At 53.5% G+C, this 17358-nt stretch overlaps 2 protein-coding genes across 2 annotated transcripts; one reads left to right on the top strand and one right to left on the bottom strand.

Moving 5' to 3' along the window:
* Window positions 1-1066: 1066 nt before the first annotated feature.
* Window positions 1067-3198, top strand: CHST14 (carbohydrate sulfotransferase 14). The gene has a single exon (XM_071428062.1). The coding sequence runs from the start codon at window positions 1129-1131 to the stop codon at window positions 2203-2205; it is 1077 nt and encodes a 358-aa protein (XP_071284163.1). The 5' UTR covers window positions 1067-1128; the 3' UTR covers window positions 2206-3198.
* Window positions 3199-10322: 7124 nt separating this feature from the next.
* Window positions 10323-16140, bottom strand: LOC139590438 (prolactin-releasing peptide receptor-like). The gene is made up of 2 exons (XM_071428061.1): window positions 15809-16140; window positions 10323-14654 (listed from the first exon to the last, which is right to left on the bottom strand). Exon 2 carries the CDS (start codon window positions 14586-14588, stop codon window positions 13503-13505), a length of 1086 nt encoding a protein of 361 aa, XP_071284162.1. The 5' UTR covers window positions 14589-14654; window positions 15809-16140; the 3' UTR covers window positions 10323-13502.
* Window positions 16141-17358: the final 1218 nt, after the last annotated feature.

The raw sequence follows: 17358 nt of genomic DNA, 5'->3' as shown, positions 1-17358 counted from the left end.
GCGCCCAGAACCTCGGAGCAAACCTGGTGAGCTGTTTGAAATGACACTTCGGTGTAGTCTGGGATGAGAGCAGTGTGAAGTGTTGCTCAGGCCTGACTGACATCCCGACATGCCCAGGTGCTGGTGGAGGGATGGCTCTGGACTCACTCCAGAGGGATGATTAGTGGGAGTAGAAGCTCTGAGGAGCAGCCGAGGGAGCTGGGGGGCTCAGCCTGGAGAAAAGGAGGCTGAGGGGGACGTTCTCACTCTCTACAGCTCCCTGACAGAAAGGTACAGCCAGGTGGGGGTCAGGCTCTGCTCACAGGGAACAAGGGACAGTACAGGAAATTACCACGTTGTACCAGGGGAGGGTAAGGCTGGACATCAGGAGGAATTTTTTTCGTGTAAAGGGATGTCGAGTGCTGGAAAGGGCTGCCCAGGGAGGTGGTGGAGTCCCCAAACCTGCAGATGTTCAAGGAAGGACTGGACATGGCACTCAGTGCTCCGGGCTGGGTGAGAATCAGTCACAGGTTGGACTCACTGGTCTGGAGGGTCTTTTCCAACCTGATGATTCTGTGATTCAGTGATTAGAGAGCTGGAGCAGCTTTGCTCTGGAGACAGGCTGGGACGTTCAGCCTGGAGAAAACTCTAGGGTGACTTTAGAGCCTTTTCCAGTGCCTAAAGGGCTCCAAGAGAGCTGGGGAGGGACTTGAGACAAGAGATGGAGGGACAGGACAAAGAGGAACGGCTTCCCACTGCCAGAGGGCAGAGTTAGGTGGGAGATTGGGAAGAGTTCTTCCCTGGGAGGGTGCTGAAGCCCTGGCACAGGTTGCCCAGAGAAGCTGTGGCTGCCCCTGGATCCCTGGAAGTGTCCAAGGCCAGGCTTGGAGCACCCCGGGCGGGTGGAAAGTGTCGCTGCCCACGGCACGGGGTGGCACTGGGCGGGCCCTGAGGTCCCCTGCAGTCCCGCTACTCGGTCATTCCGCGACTCCGCCGTCCCCGCCGCAGGGCCCCGGGCGGGGCGGGCTCAGTGCGGGGCGGTCCCGCCGCCTCTTCCGCCCCGCGCCGTCACCGCGCCCGCCCCGCCCCGCCGAGCCCGGCTCCTCCCGCAGCCCCGGCCGAGCCGGCCCGGCCCGGGAGCTCCCGGCCATGCAGCCCCGCGGCTCCGGTCCCGCCGAGCCCCGCCGGGCGGTCCCGCCGGTCCGCAGCCGGGTGCGCTCCCGGGGCGCGGCGGGCGCGGCGCTCCTGCCCTCCATGCTGATGTTCGGCGTCATCCTGGCCTCCAGCGGGCTCCTCCTCATGATCGAGCGCGGCATCCTCGCCCAGGTCGGGCCGCCGCCGCTGCACCCGCCCGCGGGGCCGTCGCGGCAGGACGGGCGGGACTCGACGGCGGAGCTGGAGCTGGAGGTGCTGCGGGACACGCGGAACCGCACGATCCGCGCCCTGTGCGGGCAGCCCTCCATGCCCCGCAGCGTCTGGGAGCTGCCGCCCGGGCAGCGCCGCACGGTGCTCCGGCACCTCCTGGTCAGCGACAAGTATCGCTTCCTCTACTGCTACGTGCCCAAGGTGGCCTGCTCCAACTGGAAGCGCGTCCTCAAGGTGCTGGACGGGGCTCTGGAGAGCGTGAACGTGCAGGGGAAGATGGACCACCAGAGCGACCTGGTGTTCCTGGGCGACATGAAGCCGGAGGAGATCAGCTACCGCCTGAAGCACTACTACAAGTTCATCTTCGTGCGGAACCCGATGGAGAGGCTGCTCTCGGCCTACCGCAACAAATTCGGGGAGATCAAGGAGTACCAGCAGAAGTACGGCGTGGAGATCGTCCGGCGCTACCGGAAGAACGGGGGGAACTCGGCCGGCGACGACGTGTCCTTCTCCGAGTTCCTGCAGTACCTGCTGGACGAGGACGTGGAGCGCATGAACGAGCACTGGATGCCCATCTACAACCTGTGCCAGCCCTGCGCTGTCAGGTACGACTTCATTGGCTCCTACGAGCGGCTGCGCGCCGACGCCAACCACGTGCTGGAGCACGTCCAGTCGCCCTCCTTCGTCCGCTTCCCGGAGCGCCAGGCCTGGTACAAGCCCGTCACGGCCGAGACGCTGCACTATTACCTGTGCAACACCCCGCGCCGCCTGATCAGAGAGCTCCTCCCCAAATACATCCTGGACTTCTTCCTCTTCGCCTACCCCCTGCCCAACATCACCAGCGAGTTCTGCAGGCACTGAGCGGCTCCTGTCGAGAGACGGTGGGAATTCTGCCTTGGCTACAAGGATTTGCTTGCACGGCCCTTGCTGCTGTGTGAGGCACGCTCCTCTATGCATTATTTCCTAATTTCGTACTTTGCAAGCACTGTTTGTATGAAATACTCTCTACTGCCTTCACTACTTAGGATCCTTTTTGTACCTCTCTGACTTTCTCATGTACATATGCTACTGGCTCGAGCACAGTAGCTTTTGTATCTCTATTTTGCTCTAAATCCTTTTTTTATGCCACAACGTGGAGAATTCCTGTAAGGAATCTGAGAAATTTATATATTTTAAGTATTTTTGTTCCTTTTTTCGGTTTTGTACTGAACATTGGTTGAATTGAGATCATAACGTGGCACTTGATGCACTAAAAATTAGTGCTGTTAAACCAGTCCCAGGTGGGGTTTGGGTATAAGTAAGAAAAAAAGGTAAACCAGGCCCCATTTATCCTTTATTTTTTCATTGTAGATGGTACTCAAATGAGGATGGTCATTTTTTCTGTGTCAGTAGCACCTCTGGGTTTTATTATTATTATTTACCATTGAAATATAATTAGGGTTAGGATAGTCCCCCTTTTTTGGGTGATTTTGGGACTACAACTATTTACCCAACATCACGTATCAGATGCAATATCAAGCCATCCCATTCTGCTCTTTTCTCTGAATTGAAGCAATACAGACTCGGGATAAGATCAAAGCCCATCCCGGTCCTTAGGATGGAAAAAAATCCCATGGGCCACGTGCCAGCTTTCAGCCTCGTGGGTCCCTGCATGGAAACCACTGTGGAAAAACCCTTTCTCCAGCCATGTTTGAAAAAAATGGCAACTTGTGGATTGATTTTTCCTCCTTTAATAGTTGTGCATACCCTTTTTATAGCTTTTCTATTTAATTATGGCTCTGAAATGGTGAAAGTTTGGGATGTCATTCCTGGAAGGCTGTGTCCTTGTTTCTAATAAAGTTTTTATATGAATTAGCCTGTTAGTGCTTTTCCTTGGGATTGTTTGCGTCCTTGGGGAGGCCTCTGCCCCTCATGCTGAGCCACAACACAAAGGTGGGATGAATTGGTTGTTCCTGTTGTGACTAATTAATGTCTTAATTGCCAGAGCAGCACCCACACATGGAGAAGGGACACATTGGAGGCGAAGGCATAACAGGACACAGGGAAATGGGATGAAAAGCAGCAAAATGGGCTCCTAATTGCTGTGGAGTTAGTACAAAGTGATTTTGGAGCTGGCAACTTCCTGGGATTCCTCTCTTAATTTTCTTTCCCCATTTTTAAGGTGTTTTCTTCAAGATTTTAACATTGTCTGAAAGAAGGGCATGGAGCCAGATCCAAGCCCACTGTTGGGGTAAGTGGCCAAGGACAGTTTGGGCTGAGAGATTTTTACCTTTGCTGAGGGGGCCGTGGCTGGGTATGAGGGCAAGTGCTGGAATATTCATGGATTTGAGCTCCTACCCATGTCCTGAATCTGTGGGCACTGATCCCAGGCCAAAAATGGGTCAGAAATTGGCTTTTCTCTCTCTGTGCCCACTATGAAATCAGCAGCATTCCTGTCTGTCCCCAGGGGTTTTGGTGCCCGGTGCTGGAAGAACTGGAGATCTGTCCTCCAGCCAAAGGCACCAGATCCGGCTGGGAATCGGATTTTGGTTTGTAAAACAGATGCTGCTGAGGGGGGGTGGGCTGAGCTGTAATTAAACCTGACCTCCAGGTCTCCCTAACTAGGAGTAAGTTGGTGAGACTTTGCTATCTTTGCTTCTGGGAACATTTCCTGCTCGTTTAGTAATTTGGTTTTTAATTAAATGTTTATTTCTCAGTAGTTTTAAAGGTTTATGCTGCTTGTTTGTTTATCTGCTGCAGCTTCTGTTCTCTATATTAAATTTCTGTCTCTTGTCCCCTTAATCTAATTTACTGTGCACAGGATTTTGCTTTTCTCAGACTCTCTCTCTCCTTTTCTGAGCATCAATGATCACCCTTTTCTCTTGAAATAAAGCAAACAGGCTCCCACCTCCTTGTACCTTCCCATGAAGAGGATTTTAATTCAGACAGAGCCTTGTAGCTTGGAAAGAAGTTTGTCTACAGGTCAGCAAAAATGAGAAATCTATCAGGTTTCCATTGTTTGGGCTTCTTTTTATCTGTGACCAATGGTACAATTATCCGTGGCAGATTTGTACAAGTAGAGTGAAAAAAAAAGTCAGCTCCCTCTGCAGCTGTATCATTTCTTTCCTTTGTCAGGTGTTTCTCCAGGGTGGAATAAATCAGGAGGAGATTCCAGAGCTGACAGCAGGCGCTGGAGGTGAGAGGAGCTGAGCAGGATTCAACCATCCCCTGGAGCACGGGGAAAGTGGTGACGGCTGCAGGAGCAGAGAGGAAAACATGAAGTTCTGAACTGGTTTGGATCTGCTCCAGTCTGGCAGCTCCTTTTCCCACCTTTCCATCCCTACACGTGCAGTTATCCCGCAGAATCAAAAGGGAATCTTTCCTCTTTTGAATTCTATTTTGTTAATCCTCAGTTCTGCACTGAATGCCCCAAACTTCCCTGAGTGAACAACCCGAGGTTTTGGCATCGGGGTTTCTCCCTGCTTTTTCCTCACTTGCTTATGCCAATTTTGTGCTGATAAATCTCATCCCTGACCCCCGCTGCTCTCATGTTCTCCCTGTAGAACCCTGTCCAGGGATGTGGAGACAGCCCAACAGTTTAATTCCACCTCATGACACAGAAACCTTCTGATTCCCTCTGAAGTACCACAATGATACTGTATTTTGTCATTAGTCACTTCTGCTCAGTTTTTGGAATTTGGAGCTGGTTTGGTGTTCCCCTGTGCACCGGGGAGCGAGACAGGTTAGGAACTTTTGCTGTTCCAAAAATCTCACTTCACGTGTCATCTTCTTTACTCATTCCAACATTACACCTGCAAAGCCTCATTCCACCCTTTCCAAACCCCAAGCTGTTGGCTTTTGGCAGTGTGTCTCTGGGAAGGGGTTTGGAACACATTCCCTTTGGTCCCCATGCTCAGCTCAGAGTCTATGTCAGGTTTCTCCTTTTTCCTGTGGATCTTGTGTGGATTTTGCAGAATAACCGACTTCCTGGCCAGGCACTGGGGCTGAAATAAACACATTAAAGCTGCCAGTCACCAAGCTGGCTGGTAGCCATGACCCCGGATCTAGCGGGAATAAAGCTTTGGGAATGGCGGCGGGAGGGAGCGGTGCCAGGGACGGCTGCCCTGACGCCTGCAGACGGCATCACACCAGCCTGGCTTCTGCTCCTCTTGGCTCCCAGCCTCCCTCCTGATGGACGAGGGTCACCACGGGCTGTGGACCTTGCTTGGAGCACGGACATCCTTGGGATGTTCCTTCCCTCGCGGGCAGGAATTTCAAAGAGCCAAAAGAAAGCATCTCCAATGGGTCTATTGTGTGTCGAGATATTTTGGTATTCATAGAATCCTGGAATGGTTTGGGTTGGAAGGGACCTTAAAGAACGTCAAGTTCCAGCCCCCTTCCCTGGGTGGGTTTGAGAGGGTGTCAGGCACATCCCTGGATGAGGCTGTTTGTAAAGCAAGGAAATGAGGAAGGCTGGGATGAAAAGCGCCGTGCCCAAGCGCTGCCCCCGCCCTGCACCCCTCGGCTTTTATCGCAGCTATTTTGCATGTGAATGAGAACTTTCCCACTTCCTTCTGGGGCTTGAATTGGCGAACGGGGAGCTGTTAAAAAATCTCCAGTCTTCAGCCCCGACAAAGGATGGTTGCCATGGAAATAATGGAAGTTGCATCGTGAGCAAAATATGTCCAGGCCCGGCGCCAGCGGGAGGGAGGAGGGAACACCTTGTCGGTCAGGAACCTTCTGCCAGGGCCCATGTGCCTCCACGTGGTGTTCCTTGTCCTTGGCAGTTTGTGCTTTGGGTTAAAAGAGGAGAAATCAGAAGTGTCATGACTGGATGGGAAGGGCTTGTAGAACTTCACCTGCTCTTTCCACCGTGCTGGTGCCACCAAATCAGCAGAGCTGCCCCACATTCAGGATCCCAAAGGAACCGAAGCTGGAACTCCATCTCAGGTAACAGGCAGGAGTCTCCTGTCTCAGCTATATCCAGCCTCTTCTTTGTGTCCAGGAATCTTCCAGGTGTGTTTTCCACTTGCCCATACAGACAGACAAGGTGGCTTCCTTTTCTTCTGGGGAAAAAGACCTTTGGATTTTAAACTCTCCAAAAGCCTTTTCTTTGCAGACCCACAGTTATAACCTGCATTTTCTGTTGCTTTCAGCAAATCTTAAGGTGAGCCAAGAGGCTTGAGGAATTTGCTTTATACCTCTCCAAAGTGCTAATGGGAACCTCAGAATCCTTGCTGAGCTATGAGAGGGACTAAAATAAATCTCCATCAGGGTTTATCCATGAGCTACAGAGCTCTTTGGTGAGGCCCAGAATCAGTGAGGGAACTGCACTCTTCAGTGGCTCTGGTGAGTGGTATTTGCTGGTGGGAGCTGGAATGGGGAACACCAGGGCACTTTGGGGCCTAAGCACATCCTTCTGCTCTCCTGAAAGCACCAGGGCCTTGGGAAGAAGCTCAAAGCAACCAGCAAAATCCTGTTTATTGCTGTTGGGGAGCATCAGGTGAGCAGGAAAACAGGGATGTGGGAACCAGCAGCAACACACAGGTGCCTGAGGAAACCCCTGTTGAAGCTGCCACTGTTTGAAGGAATTTTAAGGTGCTAGAGTGAGGAGTGAAGGATAAAGAGTGTGGCTGGGTCTAGGCTCAGATCCCTGCCACCAGCAGAGCAGAATTCAGAAGGTTCAGGCTCATTTCTAACTTGGGAAAGGGCCAAGCAGGGGAAAGCAGCAAAGCTTGAAATTTAAAATAAGAAAACATAGTAAATGCATATAAATATCTGGATCCCCATGCTACTTTTTCTTCCCACACCTCAATCCCACCTCCTGCTCATTGGCAAGTCCAAGTGGATGTTAAGCTGATGAGAGCCCCGCCACCCTGACCTTTGGGGAGAATCCCAGAATGATTTTGGTGGAAACAGAACTTAAAAATCATCCAGTCCCGCCTCCTGCCATGGGCAGGACACCTTCCACTACACCAGGTTGCTCCAAGCCCCATTCAGAATCAAGGTGTTCTGTGGGAGGCTTTTGGGGGCTGGGGCTTTGAAGGAAGCAGCAGCTGGGATGAGGATCTGGGGACATTTGGGGTGGCCGTGGAGCCATCTGGTTTGTGGCAGAGCCCTGGCAGCAGGGCAGGGCTGGGGGGTCTGTCCCGCTGAGCGCTCACAAAGAGCCCCCTGGAGCCAGGACTGCAGGACGGCAGCAAATTCCTGGCGCTGACAGGACGGTGCTGCAGAGACCCGGAGTCCGAGGGCACCGCGGCCGCCCCGGGCGCTCGGCTCCGCGCCGGAGCCTTCGCTGGAGCAGGAATCCACCCTCCGCTCGCTGGCTTCAGACAATTCCGTATAAGGCATCGCTTTCACCGAGTCTTGCAATAGCAGGGGTGAGCCCTGCAGCGTTTCAGTGGGTCTTTGAAGACTGTAAGTGGTAAGTGTCCCCCGGGGGACTGGGGCAGCTGCCTCGGTGGGGACACGGTGCCACGGCCCCATCCCGGCCTGTCGCATCCCTCCCTTCCCTGCTCCCGCACACCCCATCCCTGCCACCCCTCTGATCCTCCAGGGCTCAGCTCCGCCTGTTTGAGCCGTGTTTAATACAACCCCAGTGTTTAACACAAGCCCAGCCCCGCCCGTGGCTCCCAATTCCAAACCTGCCCCGTTGGAGCATTGTCTTTCCAGGGGGGGGCTCTGCCAGCTGCTCCCTCCCATCCACAGGCGGCCCCGGAGGGCTGGGCAGAATTCCCGGTCCCACAGGGACTGCTGGCAGGAAGCAATCTGGCAGACAACATGTTTAGAGGAGACTGATGTCTCGCAGCCACCGAACCATTTAATTGCCAATAAACACAGCCCACATGTAAATAATTATGGAGACCCAGGAACTGTGTCGTCTTCTGTGGAAGGAGGGAGCTGTCAGCCTGGAAACACCCCATGGCAAAGGGAGAAATTAAGATTTCTCGTTAATGCAGGAGGGATGAGCATCACTAAACCTGCCTGGATATTTCCAGGTGTTGCTTCGGGCTCAGGGTGGCCCAGGAGGTGATGGTTCCTGATGAACTGAGAAGGACCAGGCTGTGCCTTGGGGTGAGTTTGAGGGTAAATCTTGAAAATTCATCCATTTGATTCACCAGGCTCCCATTGCAATATCTTTTTTTTTTTTTGGCCACATTTTTGGGAGAAAGAGCTGCAAGGGTCCTAGTTCAGAACTTTGGAGCTTTATCAACATCCTGCACATTCTCAGCAATGCTGACTTTCCCTTCAGAGCCCTGGTAAAATCTGTAGGGACCCTTTGTTCCCCTGCCAGGACATCCCATCCCGTCCCATCCCATCCCGTCCCGTCCCATCCCATCCCATCCCATCCCATCCCATTCCAGCCCCTGCCTTGAGCAAGGACACCTTCCACCAGGTTGCTCCAAGTCCTGTCCAACCTGGCCTTGGAGACTTTCAGGGATGGAGCAGCCACAGCTTTTCTGGAAGATCTGTGCCAGGGCCTCACACCCTCACAGGAAAGAATTTCTTCCCAATCTCCCAAGCTGCCCTCTGGCAGTGGGAAGCCATTCCCCCCTTGTCACTCCAGGCTCATATCCAAAATCCCTCTGCAGCTCTCTGGGAGCCCCTTGAGGCACAAGAAAGGGCTCCAAGTTTTCCCTGGCGCCTTAGGCATCCCCACTGCCATCTTTCACCCCCTGAGGCTGCCCTGGTTCCATTCCTGGAGCGGGAGGGTGTCACCATGCAGAGCCCCCCACTGTCGCCGCCAGAGAAGCCGCCGATCCAGTAATTTAGCTTTTCCCAGGGGGGTTGATGGTTCCTATGGCAACCAAGAGCCGCTCGGCAGTGCTTCCCTGCGTGGCAATCAGCGCTCACCTCATCTGTGGAATTAGTGAATTAGTGTGTGGCCCCGGCCCCATCCCGCTCATCACAGCCGGGACATGGCTGGAGACACCCCCGTGTGGGGGATCTGCCTGCAGCATCACCCCCAGTTCTCTGCTGCCAGGGGCTGTGGGATGACTCCATCCGTCCCTGCTGCACGAAATGCCTGTGTCTCCCTCATTGCTCCCAAAATTGGATATTAACCTGCAGTAAAAATGAAGCTCTGAGTGGGAGGGTTTTGGGGTGTCTCCCAAGCCTGCTCCGTCTTTGGCATGCTGGAGAGTCCCAGGCAGTGCCACCAAGCCAGGGATGAGTCTGTAGGTTTTTGGAGACTGGCACAAGGCACCCCATCCCTCGTCATCACCTTGGGGAGCAATGGAGAAGCAAGTCTGGTAAATGCCAGATTTGTCCCTGAGCTGGGGCACGGTGACCGTGGTGTGTGACTAAGGAGATTCTTGGCATCTGCAGCGGGAGCGGGATGACGGATAAAACAGATGAATGAGGACTAAACTGGGGTTTAGGAAATCTTGGTTAATTTGCTGCAGCGAGAGCTCGCTACGCTCACAGAAATTAAAGCGTGAGCGCTCGCAGCGACGGAGGAGGAGGAGGAGGAGGAGGAGGAGGCACCGGGGGAATACGGCATGAGTCGGAAGTGGGTACATCCATAAATCACCTGTGGTGCTTTCAATAATTCAACGATGCTGGGAGACCCAGCAGTTCACAGAGAGGTGATGCCCATGGGAAGGTGCTCAGTGTGCCTGACCCAGTGGGATCCAGCCCCCAGGTGTCCAAGGCTGGGTTGGACGGGGCTTGGAGCAACCTGGGCTGCTGAAAGGTGTCCCTGCCCACGGCAGGGGGTGGGACTGGGTGGGATTTAAGGTCTCTTCCATCCCAAACCAGGACCCATTCCCAGTCATTACTGTGAGCCTGAGCTGTATCAACTGTGCTTTTAGCCAAAAGAAGATAAAATAAGCCTGATTTACTCATGTACGTGTCACAAACCTGCCTCTTTAACCAGAGCCAAGAGCTGGGAATAGAGTTGGCCACAGTTTGTACAGCCCATGGAATCTGCTCAGAGAAATGCAAAAGATATTTTGCAAGCCCTGTCAAGGAAATGAGAAGCAGTGGCTTGAGTCAGAATGTTATTCACAATAAACTAGGAAATAATGACAACAGTAATAACAATAATGACAATAATGACAATAATAACAATAATAATAACAACAATAATAACAATAATAATAATAATAGTAAACGAACCAGCAATTTCTAAGCTTTTTCCAGATCCACAAATAAAATTTGCCCAATGATCCTGGCTCAGTGGAAGAGCTTCTCTCTTCTGGATTTTTGTCATCACTGGTGACATCCAGACAGAACAAACACAGCAAGAGGGGGACTAAAAGTCAATGGAAAATTACCAGGCTAATTTTGTTTGCTATGCCTGATTTGGAGACAGAGGAGGAAATTTCTAGGAGTACACATGAAAACAGTGTTGATCTTTTGTGTGCATTTGGAGCTGATCCTCATCTCAATTCATTCTGCAGTGCAGGCCAAAGGGCTTCATCATCTGCAGCCATGGGAGAAACCTGGATGGGGACCAAATAATGGGAATAATACCTTGCTTGTAGGTAAGCTCTTTGAATAATCACTCTTGAGTGCTTTTGAGAGAACATCACTGGAATAAATTATATTATCTGCCCCAATTATATTATCTGCCCCTTAAAGCTGTAAACACCTGAACAGGCTGAACAATATTTCCCTTCCTGGGCTGTGTCCTGGCAGATAGGAGAGCTACAGGCATCAAATCCTGGTAGAGAAGAGGGTCACAGAATGGAATTTTTTATGTTGGAAAAGATCTTTAAGATCCTAGAGTCCAACTGTTATCAACCATATTTCAACCAAAAAGAGAGTTTGTGAGGAAGAAGCAGCCTCAGGGAGAATATTGTGCAAAGCTCTCAATAATTGAGGATGATTTAATGAAAATATTCCCTTTATACCCCCTGGTTCCTGGGAGAAAAGCTTCTAGCAGCTTCCTGAGGAAAGCTCTGCAGAATCAGCCTTCAAACATGTTTTTCTCTCTCATTTATCTGATTAATTTACTTTCATTAAGAAAACCAACCATGTTCTCCTTTATATACCCAGTTTCTGTGAATCACAGACTACAGCTCCAGGATTTCTGTATTTATTCTCAGAAGTCACTCAGCTTTTAGCTCACTCTCCCGAAATAGTGTTTTCCCTTTTCCTGCAGATAATTTGGGTAATGAGCAAAACATCTAAACAGGGGGACCTGAGGCTGGGGGTTTTCTTTCCTAGTGCTCAATAACTGCAAATTCTAGTCTAGTCTGCAAACATGGAAGAGGAAGCCTCATTCTCTTTGTAGATCAGTTCTCCGGGATGGATGTATGGATTTTAAATGGTCCTGCAGATAAATACAGTGATGGGAATGAGTGGGTGGTGGAGTTGAAAGGAAAAAAAGGCTAAGAAGAGTAACTTAGGGAAACTTAGGGCTTTTAATTAAGAGTGAAGTAATAGAGATTGCGGTGGGATGAAATGGAGAGAGAAGGAATCAACACCAGCAGTGACAGGACAAGGGGAAATGGCTTCAGTCAGACAGAGGGCAGGGTTAAATGGGATACTGGGAAGAAATCCTTGGCTCCAAGGATGGTGAGGCCCTGGTACAGGTTGCCCAGAGAAGCTGTGGCTGCTCCATCCCTGGAAGTGTCCAAGGCCAGTCCATATGGGGCTTAGAGCAACCTGGTCCAGCACTAATCCCAGCTTTACCCCCAAGGATCTGCCACTGCCCAGGACTGGGACAGAGCACATCCAAGCTGGCATGTTCCTGGGATGTGGCTGAGCTGCAGTCAAGGGTTTCTGAGTTTTGTGGGATTCACATCAACACACACACACAGCCCAAGCTCTTGAAGCCTTTATTACAGGAAGGACAAACAGGGACCTTCTGCCTTGCTTGGCTCCTCTGGGATGAGCAGCCCAGGCCCAGGGGAGCTGCAGGAAGCTGAGGAGGGAGCTGCTCTGAGGGAGCACAACAGAGTCCCTGGCACTACCTTGGATGGGTCCCTGTCTCTGCTGGTCACCCCACAGAAGATCATGAGCCCTTCTAGGGCCACCACGAGGGCCTCAGCAGGAAGGTGAGTGAGCTGGTGGGTGGGTGTAAGGGGAGTGGGTTAGGGATCCTGTTGGGGTCCAGCCAGCTGTGTCTGCACTGCATGCTCCCCAGCTGCTGGCAGAAGCAGGGATGCTGGCCAGTGCCATGGGCAGGTTCTGTGCAGGGCTGAGGATCTGTTGCTGGGGGCTTTGAAGTCCTGTCCTTGGGCACAAGGAGCAGTGGGAGGTCACGGCTCGGCCCCACAGAGCAGGGCAGCTGGGAGCTGCTGTGGCCCTGGGCTGTGGTACCTGTGGGAGTGCTGGTGCCTGTGGGCTGTTCCCAAGGGTTTCTCCTGGGAAATCAAGAGGTTAAAACCTAGATGGGAATTGGGTGTAAGGAGATGCTGCCTTCTGCATGTGCTGCTTGCACAGAGGAGCCTGAGAGGCCAGAGAGGCACTTCAGACACCGAGGAGCACTGACAAGCAAACCCACCCTTCATCTGGCAGCTTCTGGGGCAGAACAGCCTGGCACTGGGATTCCCACCTCCACTGCAGGGCCCTGAACATGGACAAACACCAAGCTAAACTTCCCTGGGAGCAGAATTTAGGACACCATTCCCAGCAAACTCATCACATGAGATCTTTTGAGTCCTACTTGGCCATGAAAAGCAGTGATGACTTCATGGATGTGCCCTGCTGCATCTGCACCTTTGGCTGGAGAAACTGGGATGCCCTGTCTGGTTATGAGGGCAGCTCCTCCAGCAGGCCAAGCAGGTTATGAAAATCACACTCATTCCAAACAGCCATCTGCTGTCAGCAGCCACGTGTCCCCATCTGCACCTGCAGAATGCACATTGTCCTACATTGTCCCCTCACCAGTAAGCCACAATTTTAAAGGATAAATGCACAGCAATTTCATGGCTCCCTGTGCAAGTCGATCTCTTACCGTGGCACAAAGTGCTGCCTGTTGCTTAGGAACAATCTATATCCTACTAAAATGAAGATGTGCTCTCTCCAAAGAGTTTTTTACACAATGGGTGTTTGCCTTGCTCAGACACTGACCCACCTCCTGCATAAACCATGGGGGGAAGCCTCTGTGCTCCAAATGTAGCACTGGACACCTACTACACCCAGCCAGGATTTGGGATATAGGGATATGGCCTAGCCATGGTTTGGGATGTGGGGCTGTGCAAACCCTATCCCTCAAGGTCCTCTGGCTAAGGTAACCTGGACTGCAAAGCTATCTTGTCCGAGGCCCCGGTTGGAGCATCAGCCAGGGTGGAGCAGGTGTTGAAGCGGGAAGCTTTGCAGGACGTGCTCCTGGAGCTCTGCTTCTTGCGGTAGAAGTAGCTGCTGAGGTGGGACCAGAACTTGTCGTGGAGGGAGGCGTAGATGAAGGGGTTGTAGCAGGCGGAGCTCATGGCGATCAGGTGGCACGAGACCTGGATGACGTTGACGTACCTCTTGTCCAGGATGGTGAACTCCTCGTCGATGTCCCGGATGAAGTTGACCACCTGCAGGGGCAGCCAGCAGACGGCAAAGCAGACCACGGAGATGGTGAGCACCCGGAAGGTCTTGTGCTTGGTCCTGGTCCACTTGTCCCGGCAGTGATAGGCGGCGCCCGGCACGTTCCTCCTGCGCAGGTGGTAGGTGATGGCACAGAAGGAGACGGACACAGCCAGCAGCGGGAGCATGTAGGAGAGCAGCAGCATCAGGCACGAGTACAGCAGCCGCTCCCTCTCCTCGTGCTTCCAGAACTCCTCGCAGATGATCATGTCGTGGCCGATGGCGTTGAGGTCCAGGTAGTGGGTGTGCAGCGAGGTGGGCACGGAGGCCGCGATGGAGAGCAGCCAAATGCAGGCCACGAGGCCGGCGCAGGCCCTGCGGCCGATCCGCCTGCGGATGGGGTACGCCACCACCACGTAGCGGTCGATGGCGATGGCCGTGAGGGACAGCACCGACACGAAGACGGTGGCGGCCTGCAGCAGGGTGACAAAGTGGCACATGAACATGCCGAAGAGCCAGCCCCGCTCCTCGAAGGCGTAGGACACGGTGAGGGGGACGCAGGCCAGGCACATGATGAAGTCGGCCGCGGCCAGGTTCCCGATCAGGAAGTTGGTGGTGCAGTGCAGCTTCTTGGTGAGGGCAATGAGGAGGATGAGGAAGAGGTTCCCGATGCACGCCACCACCACCAGCGTGGTGTAGAGCGGGATGAAGAGTGGCTTCAGCTCCAGGAGCAGGTCCAGGCCCGTGAAGATCAGGGCTGAGTCATTGTGCCAGGAGTCATTGGGCAGCTGAGCCATGGGAGCCCCTGTGGCTGATGCAGCTTCTCCACAACTCAAAGTCAAACACAGATGAGCCTGTGAGCTCTGGAGAGGACACAAATACATTTTGGCTGAACTTCTGGGCAGAAGGACCTGTCCCAAGTGGGCATGGCCTTTTGCACAGCCTGTGCTGAGGCACTACTGGCTGGTTTAAATGACTTGCTTAAGAGTGAAGATGTCCTGTGACAGACACAGAGGAGCTCCGGTATGGAGGAGAGTTGGGAAGCTGGCTGTGAAATAGTGAAGCAGCCAGCACAGATCTGTGGGGAGCTGCCAGCTTGGGGCAGCAGGACCCAGAAATCAGCTCAAGAAACCTCATGGAGAGTTTCCACTTGGGAGCTGAGCTGACTTAAGGCAGAAAAAAAAGACACTCCTGCATTTCTTGCTTTTTATTTTTCTCAGTTTCCCACCCTGACCCACCATCCCCATGCCACCTGGCTGGGCAGGGAAAGGAGCATCCTTTCCATCCCCTGCACTCCTGTGTCTCTCCCAGCCAGCTCACCCCACCCCAACCCATCCCACTGGGTTCCTTTATCCCCTTGGTTATATCTTCATCACCCATGGAGCTTTGGCTTCTCCTGTCTTTCCCTGTGGCAGCTGTGATGGGAGGGAGGGAAGGAGGGAGAGCCTGGCTCCCTGGGCACCTCTACAAACCCACTCAGGGGGAATGAGGTGAAATGTATTCCAGCAGAAAGTGTATGGAAATTAAGAGTTCCCCTCCAGGACCCTCCTTTCAAGTCCCACACTCTCAAAAATTATTGTTTGATCCCCCTTGCCAGGATCTGGACAGCCTTTTCCCCCCAGTGGAGAGTCAAATCAGCATTAATTAAGAAACCCTTGTAATTAACCAAGGGATATTGAGGTTTTCTACATCCCAACTGCACTCACAGGGCGCACGCTGTGATACCACAGCTCCAGGTCCCCATGCCCTGCCTGGGGCAGGAGCACAAAATCCATCAGGAAACTTGCAGCTGAGGAGCCAAAATGCTCATTAACTTACAGAATGAAAATTCTGAAGCTCAATTAAATTCTTTAATTCTGCTTCGTGTACCCACGAGAGTCAAACCAGCCCTTCTGTGTGTGCATCGCCAGGCTCCTGCTCTCTCCCCGATAAATGCTGCACCGCGCGGCTCCGGCCGGGGTTTGGGGGGTCCAGGGTGTGGCTGCGGGACCCCCCTGTCCCGGTCCGGAGCTCTTACCTGCCGAGGGGTCCGGAGTGCTCGGGGCCGGGAGCCGCCCACTGCCCGCCGATGTTCCCGTGAGGATGAGGAGGAGCGTTCCCTTCGCGGGGTGTTCACCGGGAGACTCCGGCACAGCCGATCTCAGCCGGGCTTTTGTAGTGTGGGGCTTTTGTTGTCTTGCCTTGTCTTTCTTTATTTTTTTTTCCCCGCTGCCTGAGCCTTTCAGTCCCGGAGGAACAGGACGTTCCCACCCCCGGCGCTGGGTGTTCCAGGTACCCGGGGGGACGCGCACATCCCACCGCAGGTGGAGCCGCATCCCGCCCCCCGGCCCGGCGGGGAGCACCGGGGGGCTGCGGGGAGCCCCTCCCTCGCCCTCGGGGCCGGATCCGGGCACATTCTCCCGGCAGGGAAGGAGGGGAAGGCGCGGAGAGGACGGGGCGGGCGAGCGCGGGCACCCCGCGGAGCTCCCGGCGTCGGCAGCGCCCGCCCCGTCGGGGGGTCCCGGCCCGGGGGCGAGGGAAGAGGGGGTGAGGGCAGAATGGGGTGAGGGCAGAGTGGGGTGAGGGCAGAGTGGGGTGAGGGTGGCCCAGCCGTAGGGTGATGGGCACCCAGCCCCGGGGTGCTGGTGGCCCAGCTGGGAGGGCAAGTGTAGGATGGGGTGAGGGCGGTCCAGCCATTGTGAATTGCCCCAGATGAGAAAGGGTACCAGGGTCAGCCTTACTTTAATAAGGGAAAATGATACATAATGATCACCCACAGGAATTTTGGGGGGATAAGAGGAATGGAAATTTGCAGAGCAGTCACAGAAAATTGGAAGTTTTGGTGCAAGAGGGTGATTAATTCATCCCAATCTGATGGAGCTGGGCTGGTTATTAAAGCTGGCTGAGCCGATCAAGAGGAGACTGCTCACCCCTGCCGAATAATCAGCAGGAAGAAAAATCATCTTTGTCTCCATATCAGTGCCTGATGAGAGCTGCTGTTAATTTTAAAGAGCAGAACAATCAGATTAGGAGAGCCAGAGGCATGTTTGAGAGGAGAGCTGGGCTTTGGAGCTGACTGCAGGATGCTGAGTCCAGCCCAAGGCAAGCACAGGCTCCATCCACACCCGGATGCGCCACGGCCAGGGTGACCTGGCTGCAGCACTGGGAGCCCTTCCCTCTGCACAGGCTCATCCTGGAAAAGCCTTCTTTGACATCCTCTTTGCTGATTCCAGAGCCTGCAGAATAAATCACTCTTATTCCGAGAGCTCGAATTGCCCTGCCCCAGGTCCTGGCTCAGGGATACAAGGATGGGTTTGAAAGCTGCAGCCCACCCTGATGGTCAAGCTGGAGGTGCTGGAGGCCCCTCCTGTGGCATCCTGGTGTCCCTCTCAACCCATAGAGATGATGGACAGGAATTAGTTTGCTGTGATTTTTATTCTTTTCCATGTCACTGGGGTGGTTTTTAGAAATAACCAAAAATCCCTGAGACCCTGTCAGTTCCAAAGGAGGATGGAATATTTAATGGCCATAAGCTGAAGGAAGGAAGGTTTGGGTGGTTAGCAGGAAAAAAATCCTTCCCTGTGAGGG

Source organism: Agelaius tricolor, unplaced genomic scaffold (genome assembly GCF_023055355.1).
Source record: "Agelaius tricolor isolate 1412-34295 unplaced genomic scaffold, bAgeTri1.0.p SCAF_5, whole genome shotgun sequence".
Taxonomy (NCBI): Eukaryota; Metazoa; Chordata; class Aves; order Passeriformes; family Icteridae; genus Agelaius; species Agelaius tricolor.
Note: the sequence above shows the minus strand (reverse complement) of the source record. Positions and strands in the feature narration are given on the sequence as shown.